Source organism: Myodes glareolus, chromosome 1 (genome assembly GCF_982192425.1).
Source record: "Myodes glareolus chromosome 1, mMyoGla1.1, whole genome shotgun sequence".
NCBI lineage: Eukaryota > Metazoa > Chordata > Mammalia > Rodentia > Cricetidae > Myodes > Myodes glareolus.
Window position 1 is genome coordinate 95,901,317 of NC_142026.1, and position 16,418 is coordinate 95,917,734.

Consider the following 16,418-nt stretch of genomic DNA (forward strand, 5'->3'; position numbering starts at 1 on the left):
TATATACAACTAAACTCTTCAGTTACAAACACATACTCTGCCCCAATTGTTTGCTGTCTTCTTTGTAAGTTGACGAGCTGGACAACCTTAAATAACTTGGTTGTATTCTCTGTATTCTAATTTCCTCATCTGTATGTTTAGAATTAAGATAATCTTTTCCATTGGAATTATAGAAAATCTCACTAACTTCCTGCTACATTTGTTTCTTCATATTTTATACAGTGGTAATAAAAATGTAGTAACAAAGATTCTTGTAAATTTAAATAATCTAGGACATGTAATTGATTATTGTAGTAAATTAACATGTAAAAGACATTTCAGTGGTGATTGGTACAAGTCGACCACTCAAAAGCATTACTTGCTATTGGAAAATACTATGATAATGAAGAAAATTTTATAAATTTTTTCTAGGTAAATCACTATGAACAATAAAGGTGAACATTTAATTAACTTCAAAGGCTATAACTTTGAAAGGTCTTTAGTTAAAATGAACATAGTGGAAAACATCGACAATCAGGATATTAGAGATGATGATATCTTCATAGTCACATATCCAAAATCTGGTGAGTGGAATAAATTAGCCATATGGCATTTTTTTTGTTTCGCTTTTGTTTGTTTGTTTACTATGTTTGTTATTTCAAGACAGGGTTTCTCTGTCACTTAGGAGCCTGTCTTGGAACTTACTGTACTAGACAAGGTTGTTCTTGAATACACAGAGATCCATCTGCCTCTGCCTCAAAAGTGCTGGGATTAAAGGTGTGTGCCATCACCACCCTGTATGTTGGTTTGACAATAAGTGCATAAATATTCTCCTTTCCACACACTGTCATTTCAACAATATTAGTTTTTTTTTTCTCACTGCCACACCAGAATACACCATCATGTTGGAGAAGTCCCAATGGCAGCTGAAGGTACCTTGTCAACTTCCATCTGCAGTTCAACTCGATGAACCTAATCTAGAAAACCCCTCAAACATGTCCAATGACTTATCTCCATGAATATTTTAATCCCACCAGACAACAGTATCTATAACCACAGCAACCTATAGTTTAGAACAACATATGTTCAAAATATAAATAAATCAAGTGTCTATGGATAAGAACACTAGTCATGCATATATTGTAATTTATTGTGAAAAATACTGTGGGTGGGAATCAACTAAGAAGTCAACAGCAGCTTGTTGGTAAATGATGACATTATGCCTTAGCCTGTTGAACAAGTCTGAGATAATCAAAAACTTTTCTGTAAAAGATACATGCTTTATTATGTAGAGAGTTTATCTCTGACAATGATTAAATTTCCAATGCACGCAATTTTGTTGACAAGATTTCCAAGACAGATGTAATGTACTTAGGATTCTTAAAAATAGAAAAATAAATCTCCAACAGTGAGGCTTCCTGGAAACCTGGAAGCCTTGAGGTTTGTGAAACTAATCAGGATAAGCACCCACAAGCACTTCCATTTAACTCCTGTTTTCTGTTGGACATGAAGATGAACTGAAATTCCTTTAGTAAAGGTACTTCTACCTCAGCACAAAGTGAAACTTACAAGTTTTGGTGTAAGCTTTTGCAGTGGTTAACACAGACTACATAGTAAAGATATAGGTGTTAATATTTCACATCTGAACCCCACCCTCACTGTCCATGAACAATAACACCAAGATTTTACATCCATATTTGACCATTACAGTCAATAAAATGCTTTACAATAATAATTCTTTGTTCATATCAAATCCTATTTTGCTTTCCATCTTTCTGATGTTTAGTGTGGAACAGAACTTGAAGGACACTGTGAGGCTGGTTCACTGTAGATAACAGCTAAATAATTCAGTCACTGAAGACCCACTGGATGCTTCTAGAAATCCTCAGGTAGACTGAAATAGGCAATGAGTGTTTATGTTGCCCCACACAGGGTACCAACACATTCACTGTCAGAAGTCTTGGCGTCAGGGATGTCTTGGCATTATCAGCTCTTTTAAAATTTCAGGCTCTGCTTCATATGGTGTGCAATCACTCCTCGCTGGGAATAGTGACTGGTTGATCAAACCTACACCACTTACAGTAAATTATCTGGAATTGCCATTAATAATTAAGGGTTAATCAAATCTACATGACCACCAACAAATTATCTGGGATAGTCATTAATAATTCAGGCTAACTCTAAGCACGATCACATGGGATCCATTATTAAAGGGAATAGAATTGGAATTTTGCATTTATTTCCCAAATACTTCCATTGTACAATTTGATCTAATATTCCAGAGACCAAATAGCAATAACACTGAAATCTTTAGTTTTCTCTTTCTACATGTGTGCTATGATCAATTACTGGGACTATGGCAAGAAGTATTTGAGAGTAAAAAGCAAGATCAGGAGTAGAAACTGGAAATATTTAATTCTATTAGTTTTTTCACAGTACTAAAAGATAAGCAAATAATGAAGTAATTTCAGAAATGAGTCAGAATTGTCTGTGAACAGAAATAAAGTGGCATTCTGTAACCTGCTATCTATCTTATGAAAATTAAGAAATAAGCTAGAAGGCTCCAAACAGGAAAAAACTGTCAGCAAGACAGAAGTGCTGCTATCCCTGATATGATCTGACCACACTGTATGTATTCACATGTAGTAAATCGGACTTTACCTGTTAATATTTGCAAATGTTATATGTCAATAGCAGTTAAATATTAACGAAAGGACTCCACATGAAGCATAGAACACACAGACACTACAAGAATCTTCTGGATTATCACTACCAATCAGCACATCTTTGTGTGAGAAAAGAACAAAGAATTGTAGAGTTCAGCCTTACTGACTTGAATGTTCAATTCAGACAACGGGAAATGAAAAACGAGCACATCCAGGCCTGCTTGAGTTGCTAAAGGAAAAGAGAACTCCACATTATTTGTAAAATGGATACATTACTGTTTGTATTTATTATTAAAACCTGCTTCAGCATTGAAAACAGGATTGTTATTTGTTCTTACAGGTACCATCTGGACACAGCAGATCCTCAGCCTGATTTATTTTGAGGGTCACAGGAACAACACTGAAAACATCCAAACAACAGACAGAGCACCATTTTTTGAGTACAATATACTTAATGTGGACTTTGCCAAAATGCCATCACCTCGTATCTTTTGTTCCCACCTCCCGTATTATTTAGTGCCAAAAGTTTTCAAGAACAAAAAAGTCAAAGTATGTCATAGAGCTTAGTGACTTATTGTACCCATGAAATGCTTTCTCTAAGTACTGAATAATTAGTCTATTCCAATGTTTTGCCACTGTGATGCAGCTGCTATGAACATTCTTGTGTGTGTCTCCTGGTACTCTCCCAGCAGCTTCCCTAGAACCCACACCCATGAGTAGACCTGAAGAGCCACAGTGACCAGAGTACTCCACTTACAAAGGTGGTGCAGTATTTCTGAAGAAAGTGGATTTGTCATTTCTTGCAGAAATGCTCAATAGATGACTTCCCAGTGTTTCACTAGTAACTTGACATATCATACTTTTAGATGTTTATCAACATGGCAGCTAGGAAAAGATGTCTCAAATGTATTTTAATTTGCATCATCATCCTCATATTAGGGGTGCCAATGTTGGAAGTTTGTTGGCCATTATTATTTTTGATTGTGTGAAAAGGGTTTATCATTATCCCAGTGTTTTATTACATTCTTCAGGTCAGTTTGTTTTCTATTACTTCTAGATATGAATCTCTTTTAGCTCATCCTCATTGCTTTTCTCATATGGGTTTTCATCAGCAACATTCTTAATTTTAGTGTTATCAAACTGATTGATTTTTTCTTGCTATTTTTCATATTTTTATTAAAAAATTACTTTTCATCTTCATACCAAACCCAGTTCCCCCTCTCTCCTCTTTTCCTGTTTTCCACCTATTCCATTCTCATTCCACATCAACTTCTCAGAGGGAGCAAGGCCTTCAGAAATCAACAAGGTCTGGAATAATAACTTGAGGCAGGAGCAAGCCTCTATCCTTGATAACAAGGCTGAGTAAGGTATTCCACTATAGGGAACAGACTCTAAAAAGCAGGTTCCTGTGAGGTCCTGTCCTCCCTGTTCCTTAAGGCCAAAACACAGGATGCAAGTAATGTTTATGCTAACCAGCTAAGCTTCCTGCTAAGTTCCATGCTTGCTTCTGCTATAGCCTGGTACAATAGCCTGGGGGGTCTATTTTACTTTAAAATGGTAATTTCTCAACCTGCCTGAAAGAAGCTCAGGTGCCAAGGCCCATCTATCCTATCTGACACTGCCTTGCACCCTCGACCACCTGCCTGCGGAGAAGCTCTCACAGGCGCCAGTTTCCCCAGCCCCTTCTGGGTGTGAGGAGTTTTTCTTTACTGGGGCCAAAAGTATTCAACCCTGGATTAAGTCGAATAAATTGGGCATTCTCTTCTTGAGGATGACTCGAACTCTGTATCTGTGTGTGTGCGTCTTGTGTTTTAACCCCTAGGACAATATGGAACTTGAGGGAGGTGGGTGGCGTGGAATGGCGACCCCCACAGGTTCCTGTACCTGGGATAGGTCCTGATGTGATTTCCAGGGCTTCCTCCAACAGAACAAGCCAGATAACTGTCACCCACATTTAGAGCGTCTAGTTCAGTTCCATGCAGGTTCCCCACTTGTCAGTCCACAGTCTCTAAGCTCAAACTAGCCTGACATGAGCTAAGTGTCCTTCTCCATATCTTTTGATTAATTTTAGTTTAATATCTAGTTTGTTAGATATTAGGACAGTTACACACACTTGTTTCTTTGGTATGCTTGCTTGGCAAATTCTTTCCTAACCCTTACCTTGAGGGAATCACTGTCTTTGAGGTTGAGGTGTGTTTCTTTTATACAGCAGATTGATGCGTCCTGTTTTTGTTTCCATCCTGATAGCCTGTCTCTTTCCATAAATGAATCGAGACCATTGGTATTAAGAGATATTATTGACTAGTGATTGTTAATTGCTGTCCTGTTTGGTTTTGGTGGTGGTGGTAGTGTTTGTGTGCTTACCTTCATTGGGGCTTGCTGGTATGAGGTTATCTGTTACCTGTGTTTTTTTGTGGTTGCAGCTAGCTTTTTTTGGTTGGAGGTTTCCTTCTAGTATTTTCTGTAGGGCTGGACTTGTGGCTAGGTATTGTTTAAATCTGGTTTTGTCATGGAAAATCTTGTTTTCTCTATCTATGGTGATTGAGAACTTTGCTGGGTATAGTAGTCTGGGCTGGAATCCATGATCTCTTAGTGTCTGCTTAACATCTGCCAAGGGCCTCCTTATTTTCAGAATTTCTATTGAAAAGTCTGAAGTTGAAGGACCCCTCGTTTTAACCACAATTACACTGTTTTGCAAAGGTTCACAGATAACTAGCTCAGGACCTCCGGAATGCTGAGCAAATAACAGGTTTAATTAAAGGCCTCCGGAATTCAGGACCTCCGGAATGCTAAGCAAAGATACCTGAGAATTAGAGCAAGGACAGCCTTATCTGGCTGCAAGACAGGGATTTATGGACTGGCCATAGAAACAAAGAAAGAGGATTGTGAGTCCTGAGTCACGTATAAACCGGGGCTCGTCACAAGTCAGAGGCTGTGCAATCAGACATCTGGTCGCCAGACAGGAAGGCAGAAAGAGATAAGAAAAACAGGTAGCACAGCCCCCTCCTTGGTATCCAGGTGGGTCTGGACAACCCCCTCCTTGGTATTTAGGTAAAAGGTCAAGAATGTGCCACTCAGCTTAGCCTTATTTAAATTGACCAATGAAAAGAATCCCCGTAACCACCCTGCATCTTGCTTCTGTAAACCTCGCTTTTTGCTCTCCTATAAAAACCCCTCACCCCCAACCTGCGGGGGCGCAAGTCTTCCGAGAGACTCTGTTGCCCCAGGTACCTGCGTATCCTATCCAATAAACCTCTTGCAGTTTGCATCCGGCTGCGTGTTTTCGACTGATCTTTGGGCACGGGGTCTCTCCCGAGGGAAGACGCCCACGGGAGTCTTTCAAAGTAATTCTCAGATTTGATCTTTTATGTTACTTGGCCTTTTTCTTTTGCAGGTCTTAGTATACTTTCTTTTTTGTATATTTATGGTTTTGATTTATATATGACATGGGGAAATTTTGTGGGGGGGTCTAATGTAATTGGTGTTCTGTATGCTTCTTATACTTTCACAGACATTTCTGTCTTTAGGTTGGGAAAGTTTTCTATGATATTGTTGAATAATTATATGCCATTGAGCTGGTATTTTTTTTCCTTCTTCTATCCCTATAGTTTATAAGTTTGGGTTGTTTCATAGTGTCCCAGAATTCTTCAATGTTTTGTGCTAAGAATTTGTTGAATTTAACATTGCTTTGACTGATGAATCAATTTCCTCTACTGTGTCTTTAACACCTGAGATTCTCTCTTCCATGTCTTTGATTCTAATGGTTATGCTTGCATCTACAGTTCCTGTTCATTTACCCTGTTTTTCCACATACAGAATTCCCTCAGTCTGTGTTTTCTGTATTGCCTCTATTTGAATTTTCAAGTCTTGAAATGTTTTCTTCACTTGTATGATTGTTTTTTCATAGTATTCTTGACAGTCATTAAAGGATTTTTTTATTTTCCCAGTTTTTTGTTTGTTTTTTCCTCCATTTCTTTAAGGGAACTTTTCATTTCCTATTTAAGGGCCTCCATCATTCTCATAAAGTTATATTTAAGGTCATTTTCTTCTACTTCATCTGTGCTGGAATATTCAGATCTTGTTGTAGAATCACCCATTTCTGGTGATGCCATGTTGCTCTTCATGTTGTCGTATGTATTCTTACACTGCTGTCTACCCATCTCTTCCTCCAATGGTCCAAGTGGGTTCTGTAGCTCTGGCCTCTTTCTCTGGGTACAGTTTGGACCTGTGGCTCCAGGAGTTTCTGTCCTTCCATGTGTTGGTGGGGCCAGTGGATCCAGCAGCAGATGATGGTTGATGGGAGAGAGAGCTGCTGCCAGGTTGCTGGGGGTTCTGTGATTGGCAGAAGTGCGGGGTTTAGGGCCTAGGGAACAGGGCTTTCCAGCCAAGATATTAGATACTCACCTGTTCTTTATGGTGCAGGTGAGGTCGGTTGGGCCTGTCTGAATTTTATTTTAAATAAATTCACAATTGAGAAATTTTTCCTTGCTTCAAGCTTAAAGCTACATTCTCTGGGTTTTGATTTTCTTTCTTATTTTTTTCCTCATTCCCTTACTTTATTTCCCTTATAAGAATATTTCTTGTAGTGAAAGCTGGCATGAGCTCCTCCTCCTGCCCTAGATACCCAGGTGCTAATGTTGTGGACAGAAACCCACAGATTATTGTTTCTATGTGTGAGATTTATACTACATATGCTCTTATCTCATATTTACATTAGGTTTATGAAAGATATGAGGAAAGGCTCATTTTTATTTGAAGATTATAAATAGATTACTAGTTATGTCATTATGATTATTAGGTTTTGTTTTCAGATTTATCTCATCTGCTATCACCTAAAACCCATCAATTGACCCTCATGGGTAATGAATTTTACTTCTAAATTTTTAATTAAGAATTTTATATAATATATCTTGATCACATAAGGCAAATAATGTTCAGTATTTATGAACATTACAAATAATATTGCTCTTTGAGAACTTAGCTAAATTCTTTTTAATTTAATTTAATTTTTATTTTTTTAAAAAATCAAGCTATAATTTTTCATTATACATACCAATCCAAGTTACTACTCCCTTGCTCCTCATATTTCCTCCACATACCACTCCCCTCCCCTCCTCATATTTCCTCCACATACCACTCCCCTCCCCCTCCCCCAATCACTCTTCAGATAGGGTAAGGCACATTGCTTTGGGGAAGATCTAAGGCCCTCCCTAGTATATCTAGCCTGAGCAAGGTATCCATTCAGAGAAAATAGGTTTTCAAAAAGCCAGGACAAGCAGATGGGATAAATCCTGATGCTACTGCCAGTGGTCCCACAGACTTCCCGAGCCATGCAACTGTCACCCACATTCAGAGTGACTGATTTTGACCTTTTCTTGTTCCTTTCATGTCTGGCTGATATTGCTACTAGATTAGGTAGACTGTTTCAGTGGTTGTACTCATCATGGTCTTGACCTCTCTTTGAACTACATTCTTAACCATGAAATGCCATAGAGAAGGGTTGATTATTATAGTATTCTTTGTAACACCAAAATATAAATAAATCACCATTTGACTTTCTACAGCTCAAAGACTAGAAGAAATAATTGTGCTTATTGTCATTAATGAATAATATAAAATTGTATTTAAAAACGTATAGGCATAACCAAGATTTGCTTAAAGAAACAATTCCATAATTATGTCTACAGGTTCTTTATATTTACAGAAATCCTAAAGATGTTTTGACCTCCTACTTTCATTTTATAAATTGGATAGTTGTACCTGAAGCCTCAAAGACAGTAGAAGCATTTATGCAAGCATTTCTAGATGGACGAGGTAAGTATTAATTCATCAACCCAGACTGAAATGAATTACACAAATGGTGTCTGTAAGCAAAATTCTCAGACTTACAGAAAATAATTTAAAGAATGGAGCAGAGAATTTATTTTTGAAAGGAAAATACAAGAACAAGAAAAACAATACCAGACAAATAAAAAACAAAACACAAAGAACTTATCTCTAGTGACAATTATATGTCAGTTCTATACACTATCAACTGGGTTTTTTATCTTTATTCACTATTTGAGAATTGTCAGGATTATGAAGGCATTTAATGTAAAAACTATTTTGATTTACAGATATTCTATAATCCATTCTATCAGAGCAAATGCTGAGGGTTGTTGTATGTTTCACATGAGCCCATGTATGTCTTTGTACTGCATATATGGAATTGTACATTCTACTACATAGGTGCATTGATTAAGATAAGAGGCTCATAACTATAGACAAAGGTTTCTGTTCCACATGGGCCCATAGTCATTCAGTTCCAAAAAAAAACCCACAGAGGCTTATACTAATTACATAAACTGTTTGGCCTATTAGCTCAGGCTTATTATTAACTAACTCTTACAACTTAAATTAACCCATAACTTTTCTATATGTTTAACTGCATGATTTGGTACCTTTTCTGAATGGAGCATTTCATCTTGCTTCCTCTGGATGATGACTGTCTCTTCCCTTCCTCTTCCTAGAATTCTTTTAGTCTGCTCACCGCACCTGCCTGGATATTGGCCCATCAGCATTTTATTAAACCAATATAAGTGACAAATCTTTATAGGGTACAAGAGCATTAATTTACTTGTTAGATGATATTCAGATTCTGCACCACTGCAGACAGTGAAAAAGAGGAGAAGCCGAGACATATGACCTCTGTGGAGAAGTAGGAAAAAGAACCAGTGTTGTTTAAAGCCACCTCTAGTCTCAGTCCATTTATTTCCCTATTGCTTCTTTTTTTCTTTTTTTAAAATTTATTTATTTATTTATTTGTTATTTTTAATTAATTAATTTATTTATTAAAAATTTCCATCTCCTCCTTGCCCCCCTTTTCCCTCCATCTTCCCACCTTCCCCTCCCTCTCTAGTCCTAAGATCAGTCAGGGTTCCCTGCCCCGTGGGAAGTCCAAGGTCCTCCCCCCTCCATCCAATTCTATAAAGGTGTGTGTCCAAACAAACCAGGCTCTCACAAAGTCAGTCCATGCAGTAGGATAAAAACCCAGTGCCTATGGCTTCTTTCATACTCCTGTAGTAACATTATATAGGCAGGTTTCTATGAATGTCAGGTAATTGTTCCCCCAAATCACTATACATTTTAAATAGGGATATAAATTTCCATTACAGGACCTCCATTTTTTTTTTCTAAAAATTCCAAACCAGAAAAGGAGGTAGAGACTTTGTTGTCCACTACATGACATGAACACACAGCTTGGCATTCTCACTTGTTACTTTTCTTCCCAGTGGTAGGAAGCAATTGGTTTGACCACATACGAGGCTGGTATGAACACAGACATGACTTCAATATTATGTTCCTGAGCTATGAAGATATGAAGAAGGTAAGAGAAGGTAGTTGTATTTTTAAATTATTTCTTTTACACAGTTATTCTCTTGGTTGAAAATACATTCTCCCAGTTATCTTCATACTTTAAATCTTCTTTGGGCTTTTTGTTGGAGATGATCCCTAATGTCCAGCCTCTGCTTTATTCACTGGACATTCTCTGTACTCTCTTCTCTATGTAAACTCATCTTTGTGATCCCTTCTCATGTAACAACCTGTTTCAAAGGCAATCCCAAAGCTTCACAGCACTAATGGCTTTCATAATTAAAACTTTATTATTACATGTTAATTACACCCAATAGTGGTATTGATTATATTCTTCCCCATGAATAGGGTTTGCATTGATCTTGTCTTGCCATGCTTTTTGCATTGTCATTCCTTTCTTTCACGAATACCTTCCCCAATCACTATTAAACACAATTCTATTTTAAGGTTGACTTCTTAGTTCCAAGATATGGAGAACACAAAAAATTTGACTCATTGGCTGGCTTATTAACTTAAGCTGATGTCTTGCACTGATGACAGAGTTAGAATTTCATTTCATTTTTTTTCTAAATAATGGTCTATTTTTATATACTGTATTCATCATATATCATAACTTCTTCATAGAGGGGCCAACATAATTATCTTTCCATTCTGTAATATTCTGAGAGTTAGTTTACTCGTACCCCTTAGATCTAAGTTTGATTTTGCTGAGTTCATCTGAGTTGAAACTTGTACTAAAATTAAACACAAGATTTACTTTTTATTAATTAAAGACAGACTGTTTTTAATTCATTCTCATTTATAGTTTTTGGGTTCAGGCAGTTTAAGTTTTTGTCTTTTACCTCCTGGAATATAATATTATGTCAAAATTATTTCCAAAATTACATTGTTAGCAGCATCCAGAGTTCTATCATTTTTTCTCTTTCTTTTAGCTGCATTGTTCTGTTTTTCTTTTTCTTTCTGTTCTTGGTTTTGTGCTCAGTCATTGTATATCAAAGCTATTTGTGTAAATCACTTCAGATTAAGATACAGTTATTTTATGAATCACAACCCACTAAGTTTCTTCCAAAGATGAACACACACAAAGATTGAGACTAACACACTCAAGTCATCTTATCAGGGCCCTAAACCATTTGGTTCCCACACGCAAACCTATCTCTGTTTCTGGTATTTAATGTATAGACTCCTAGGAAGCTCAGCTTTCACTAAATATGAAAGTAATTTCAAGCTTCTCGTAATCAATATTTATTTTTACATCTACAAAGGAAATACATGTGTTCATCTTATTTATTATTTTTGTTCATGAACTGGGAGTAGTGCTTCTTCATCAAGAAGAATGTTGCAACTGTTCTGGGAAAAATTAATCTGTCATAAGAAACTACTACATTCCTATTCAGGTTATTAACCCCAATTGCACTCTTAATTACGATCTTAAAATCCAGAATATGAAATCTGCCATTTCACCATCATGACTTGTTATGTAACCATTTGTCACTTCCACTCTCCAATTTCATTTTGCCAAGCTGAACCCTAGAATCATTAAACCATAATTCCTAATTCCTTTTTATTCTCTTCTCCGTCCTGAAAATCACCACACTATGTTCTTCCTGTATTAATTTCCTCAAGCTTAGTACTTGGCATGAACAAGACATGCATGGAGACATGCAGTTGTATTTTTATTGACTGATTTTACTTACTGTGATGTCCTCAATGTCATCAAGGCTTATTGCATTGTATATCAGAATTCCCTCTCTCTGTCTGCACATCCCATTTTATTTATGTTCTATAATCTATATAAGTTTGGCTTGATTCCATATTTTAACTGTTGTGCATACTGATGCTGTGACTATGGATGAACAAATCTGCCAGAGATTTTGTTGTCAATTGTTTGGAATCAGAAGTGAAAGCCAGAAATGAAGTTGCTGGGTCATACAGTGATCCTGCTTTTGTCTTTTTAAGCAAGTATCATAAGTTTCCCTTCACAAATGAACCACTTTATATTTCTTCCAGCAGCACCAGCGCTTATGATTTCCTGTCATTTTTAAGGAATAGTCATCATAATAGGACACAAGTGGTGTGCTCTTCTTGTTTGTTTCCACTTCTCAAATGACTCGTGATAGAGAGCATTTTTCTCCTGTGTTTAATGGATGGTTCTAGACTCCCTTTGAGAATGGTTTATTTAAAGTTTTAATTAGGTTGATTTTGTTGTTGTTGATTTTTGAGGGTAATCCCGTATCAGATAAATGACATAAATATTGCTTCCATTCTATAGGTAAACTTTTCACTTCATTTAATTTGTCCTCTTTTACATAGGTGTTACTAAATTTAGTATAATCAATTTAATAAGCTTTTTTTCTGGCTGTTTGTACTTGTAGAGACATATCCCAGATACCACTGTGAAATGCTATGCTGTAAATCATTCCCTTTAAGTCTCTGTAAGAGCATATTAGTTTAGACCCTTGCTTTTATGTTTGGCCAATTTTCATTTGTTTGAAATACATTGTAAGGTGATAAGTCAGCTTTGTTATTTTGCATATGGACACCTGATTTATTTCAGAACATTTGTTAAAGTGAATGACCTTATCCATTTAAAATTTTTGGCAGTCATATCAAAAATCATTTTACCATTATAAGTTAGAAATTATGTCTTGGGAAGTCTATTCTGTCTTATTGGTTTATTTCTGTATTCAGGTCATTATTACACTGTTAGAATTACCAAGACATTAAAATACTTCTTTTTGGGTAGAGATGACTCAGTATGTAAAGGGTTTGCTGCCAGTCCTGATGAGGTCACTACAATCCTTGAGGCACACTTGTAGGAAGAAGAGAACTAGCTCCTATGAGGTGTCTAAATTACATAAAACTTTTGATCAGATTTTCTTTTCTTCCTTTCTTTTCTCTTTTCTCTTTGAAAATTGAAGAAAACCACTGCAATTTTATTATAGACTGCATAGAATTAGTGGATTGGTTTGTATAGCATCTTAAAAATAACTGTCCTCAACTGGGCAGTGGTGGCACAAATTTTAATACCAGCACTCACGAGGCAGCATATCTCTGTTAGTTCAAGGCCAACCTGGTCTACAGAGATAGATCCAGAACAGGCTCTAAAACTTCAGAGAAATCTTTTCTCAAAAAAAAAAAAAAAAAAAAAAAACAACTAGCTAACTAACTAACTAACTAAATAAATAAATAAATAATTGTCTTCCAGTTCATGACTGTAGGATGCTATTCTGTTTGTTTCTGTTCCTTTCTCTTTCATTGATATTTTCTTGGCTTCAGTGGATCTGTCTTTAACCTTTTTCCATTTATTCCTAAAATTTTTACTCCCACCATTTCAAAATTCACGTATTTTCATCTTATTTTAGCATTGCTCATCACTAGTATTTATAATTTCAAGTAATATTTGCATGTTGATTTGATTTATATCTCACAGCTTTGTAAAATCTCACAATTCTAGCAGATGTTTTGCTTCCCCTAGTTATGTGTTATGAGATCATACTGCTGTCCGTTTTACATAGAAAGTTTTACTTCTTTGCCTCTAATTTAGATACTATGTTTCTCTTTCTTGACTAAGGTATCTGCCTATTATTTCCCAGTAATATGTTAAATGGAAATAGTAAAATCTGAGTGATTGCATACATCAGATAAAAATGATCATATTTTTCTCAACCAAGTGTGTTTCCAGCACAGTGATTTGCATGGAGGTACTTGAGTTCTGCTCATTTCTTGATGATTTTATTTAACAAAGATATTGAGACAGATGTAGTAGCTCCTACCTCTAATCCCAACCCATGGGATGTTACAAAAGGAAGACCATCCTAACTTTGAGAGCAGCCTAGACAACATACTGAATTCCAGGCCAGTTTAGGCTACAGAGTCTCAAAATAGTTGTGTTTTATTTATTAATGGTTTATTCTGTTTCAATGAAAATAAATAAAAATTTCAGTTTTTATTCACCCTGTTCCTATGATGTTTTCATGCATTTAACAATATTTTCATTCCAAAAGTAAATCCTAGTAGTTCATGTTACTCACTGGGCTGTAACTCACACTCCTATTATGAGGTCAATAACTTCTTAACCCATGACTTTTTCAGGACCTCAGGGGCTCAGTGCTTAAAATCTGCAGTTTTTTGGAGAAAGAACTGAGTGAAGAAGATGTGGATGCTGTTGTGAGACAAGCTACATTTCAGAACATGAAATCTGACCCGCGAGCAAATAAAGATGATATTATGAAAAAGGAAATTGGGACAGGAAATGATCAGGGAACATTCCTCCGTAAAGGTGAAATTTACTAGTGTATAGTAGCAAAAAAAAAAAAAAAAAAAAAAAAAAAAAAAAAGAATTGAGTGTTCCCCGGAGTACTTTGGACAAAAACTCTGAACGGTTTCTAGTAGTTTCTTTAAAAAAAAATCTAATAATTTCACTTACTAAATAAATACAACTTTTCTTCCCTTTCTGTCACATAACTCATTTTTTTAAAAGAATATCAGAAGTCTTGTCCTAAGCAATGGATGTGTTAGAATTTAGGACTCTAATTCATCTTATGCTGTTGTTTTGAGGGATGATTTTTTGTTTTATTTTGTTTTGTTGGGTTTGTGGTTTGTGCGTGTGTGTGTGTGTGTGTGTGTGTGTGTATGTGTGTGTATGGTGTGTCTGAGGGAGAGAGAGAGAGAGAGAGAGAGAGAGAGAGAGTCTCAGTGTACTCTAAGCAAACACGGTTACATTATATTCATAATCCTCCTATCTCTACAACATACTCCTCTCTGAAAGCTAGGATTTCAGAGGATTATTGGACAAGTAAACTTACTGTCTGTTTGTATTGAAGACAAAGCTTAAAATGCTGCCTCCTCATGTGTGAGATTTTTATCATCATCAAAATTAGAGTGATGTCTTAATAACTTTATCTGACATGAATTCAATAAAGTAAACAGGCAATAAACTTATTATGATCTCATTATATGCACAGAGATATGGTTAAAAGTGAACATTTTCCTCTTGATGCCCTTTTAACTTATCATTGCTGTGAGTATTAGCTTATATTTGAATATTGCTGGGTTTTTATATTTTCAGAAACTATTTTATTTTGTCTTTTCTGCCACTTAACATCAATTCTATCATTTTATTCCTTAACAAGCCTAAATGTCTTACCCATGATAGCTCACCATCCATTTCAAATGTAAATAATATCATCCTCTCAGACAACTAAGAAAACTAAATGGCTATTTTTATTTTAGCTGTTATAGTGATCATTTCAAATTCCTATCCAGTAAAACTACAACGATAACTGCTCTGAAGCTCTGTGTCACCTTGACTTGTAAAAAACCTCTGGGTCTCATTTTTTTTCAGTTTAAAAATGAAAAACCAAACAGCATATACCTAAAAAGACAGTGTTAGAAATATACTATGTTTGAACTCTAAGTGTTTTCCTAGTATATGATTAGCACATAGTAAAATGTGCTTTTAAAATTCTAATATTTTTTTTTAACTTTTAAGGTGTTTTTTTTTCTTTCTTTCTAAAAATTGGCTACAACTCAGTGTTAGTAGCTAGTGGTACCTATTTATTATGTTGCTACTCTGAAGTTTCTTCTGGGATGAGAGGAGAGATAGCCAACCTAGCCCTCCTGAGAACTCAGTGATGTGCAATGTGAGCTGTAGTGAGTAGAATGAGTTGGGTGGACTGCATCCCGATACTGTTACTTATGTACAATCCTGTGCTTCTCCCATTAGGTACCATTGGAGACTGGAAGCATCACTTGACTGTGGGTCAGAATGAAAGATTTGACAGAATATTCAAAAGGAACATGAAAAACATTCCCTTAAAGTTCATCTGGGATATAAATGAGGAGTAGAATTTTAATTACCACATGAATCAATCATATAAAAATGTACTAACTAAAGGTCATACATAAATATTAAAATTAATTTCCTTTACTCACTTAACTATGAATTATAAAGCACAATTCTTTAACTATATAATTAACTTATGCTTAGCTTGCTGGCCATAACATTGATTTCAAAAGTAGCTTTTAGCATTGGTATCTTTCACAAAAATGGTATAACATAAAACATAAAACATGACTTGTAGTCTTCAAAAATTCTTCTGTAGTTCACATTTTCTTCACCTTTAATTAATTCAGCATCAAACAAACACTAAAAATCCATTTACTCTTATATTTAACTTTGATTGCTTTCAAAATCAATACGATTGTACAAATGTGCAGTGTAAAATAGGAGTTGGATAAAAGCATATATGCTTTTTAAAAATAATATTACAGATCTCAGTTTGTAGTAAAGACATAAAATTCAAATATTAAATATATGGTGGTTTAAGTGTGAATGCCCATGATCTGGGGCCACACCTAGAGACATATGGGAGTTCAAGGGCCATGCTGCTGTTGGGTCCATGGCATTTTAAATAA

The 16,418-nt window shown here is 35.8% G+C and overlaps 1 protein-coding gene across 1 annotated transcript; it reads left to right on the top strand.

Moving 5' to 3' along the window:
• The first annotated feature begins 415 nt into the window (after positions 1-415).
• LOC125394326 (amine sulfotransferase-like) lies at positions 416-16,077 on the top strand. Its single transcript, XM_087910923.1, has 6 exons — positions 416-563; positions 2,986-3,194; positions 8,333-8,459; positions 9,917-10,011; positions 14,094-14,280; positions 15,727-16,077. The coding sequence occupies exons 1-6, from the start codon at positions 422-424 to the stop codon at positions 15,846-15,848; spliced, it is 882 nt and encodes a 293-aa protein (XP_087767049.1). The 5' UTR covers positions 416-421; the 3' UTR covers positions 15,849-16,077.
• Positions 16,078-16,418: the final 341 nt, after the last annotated feature.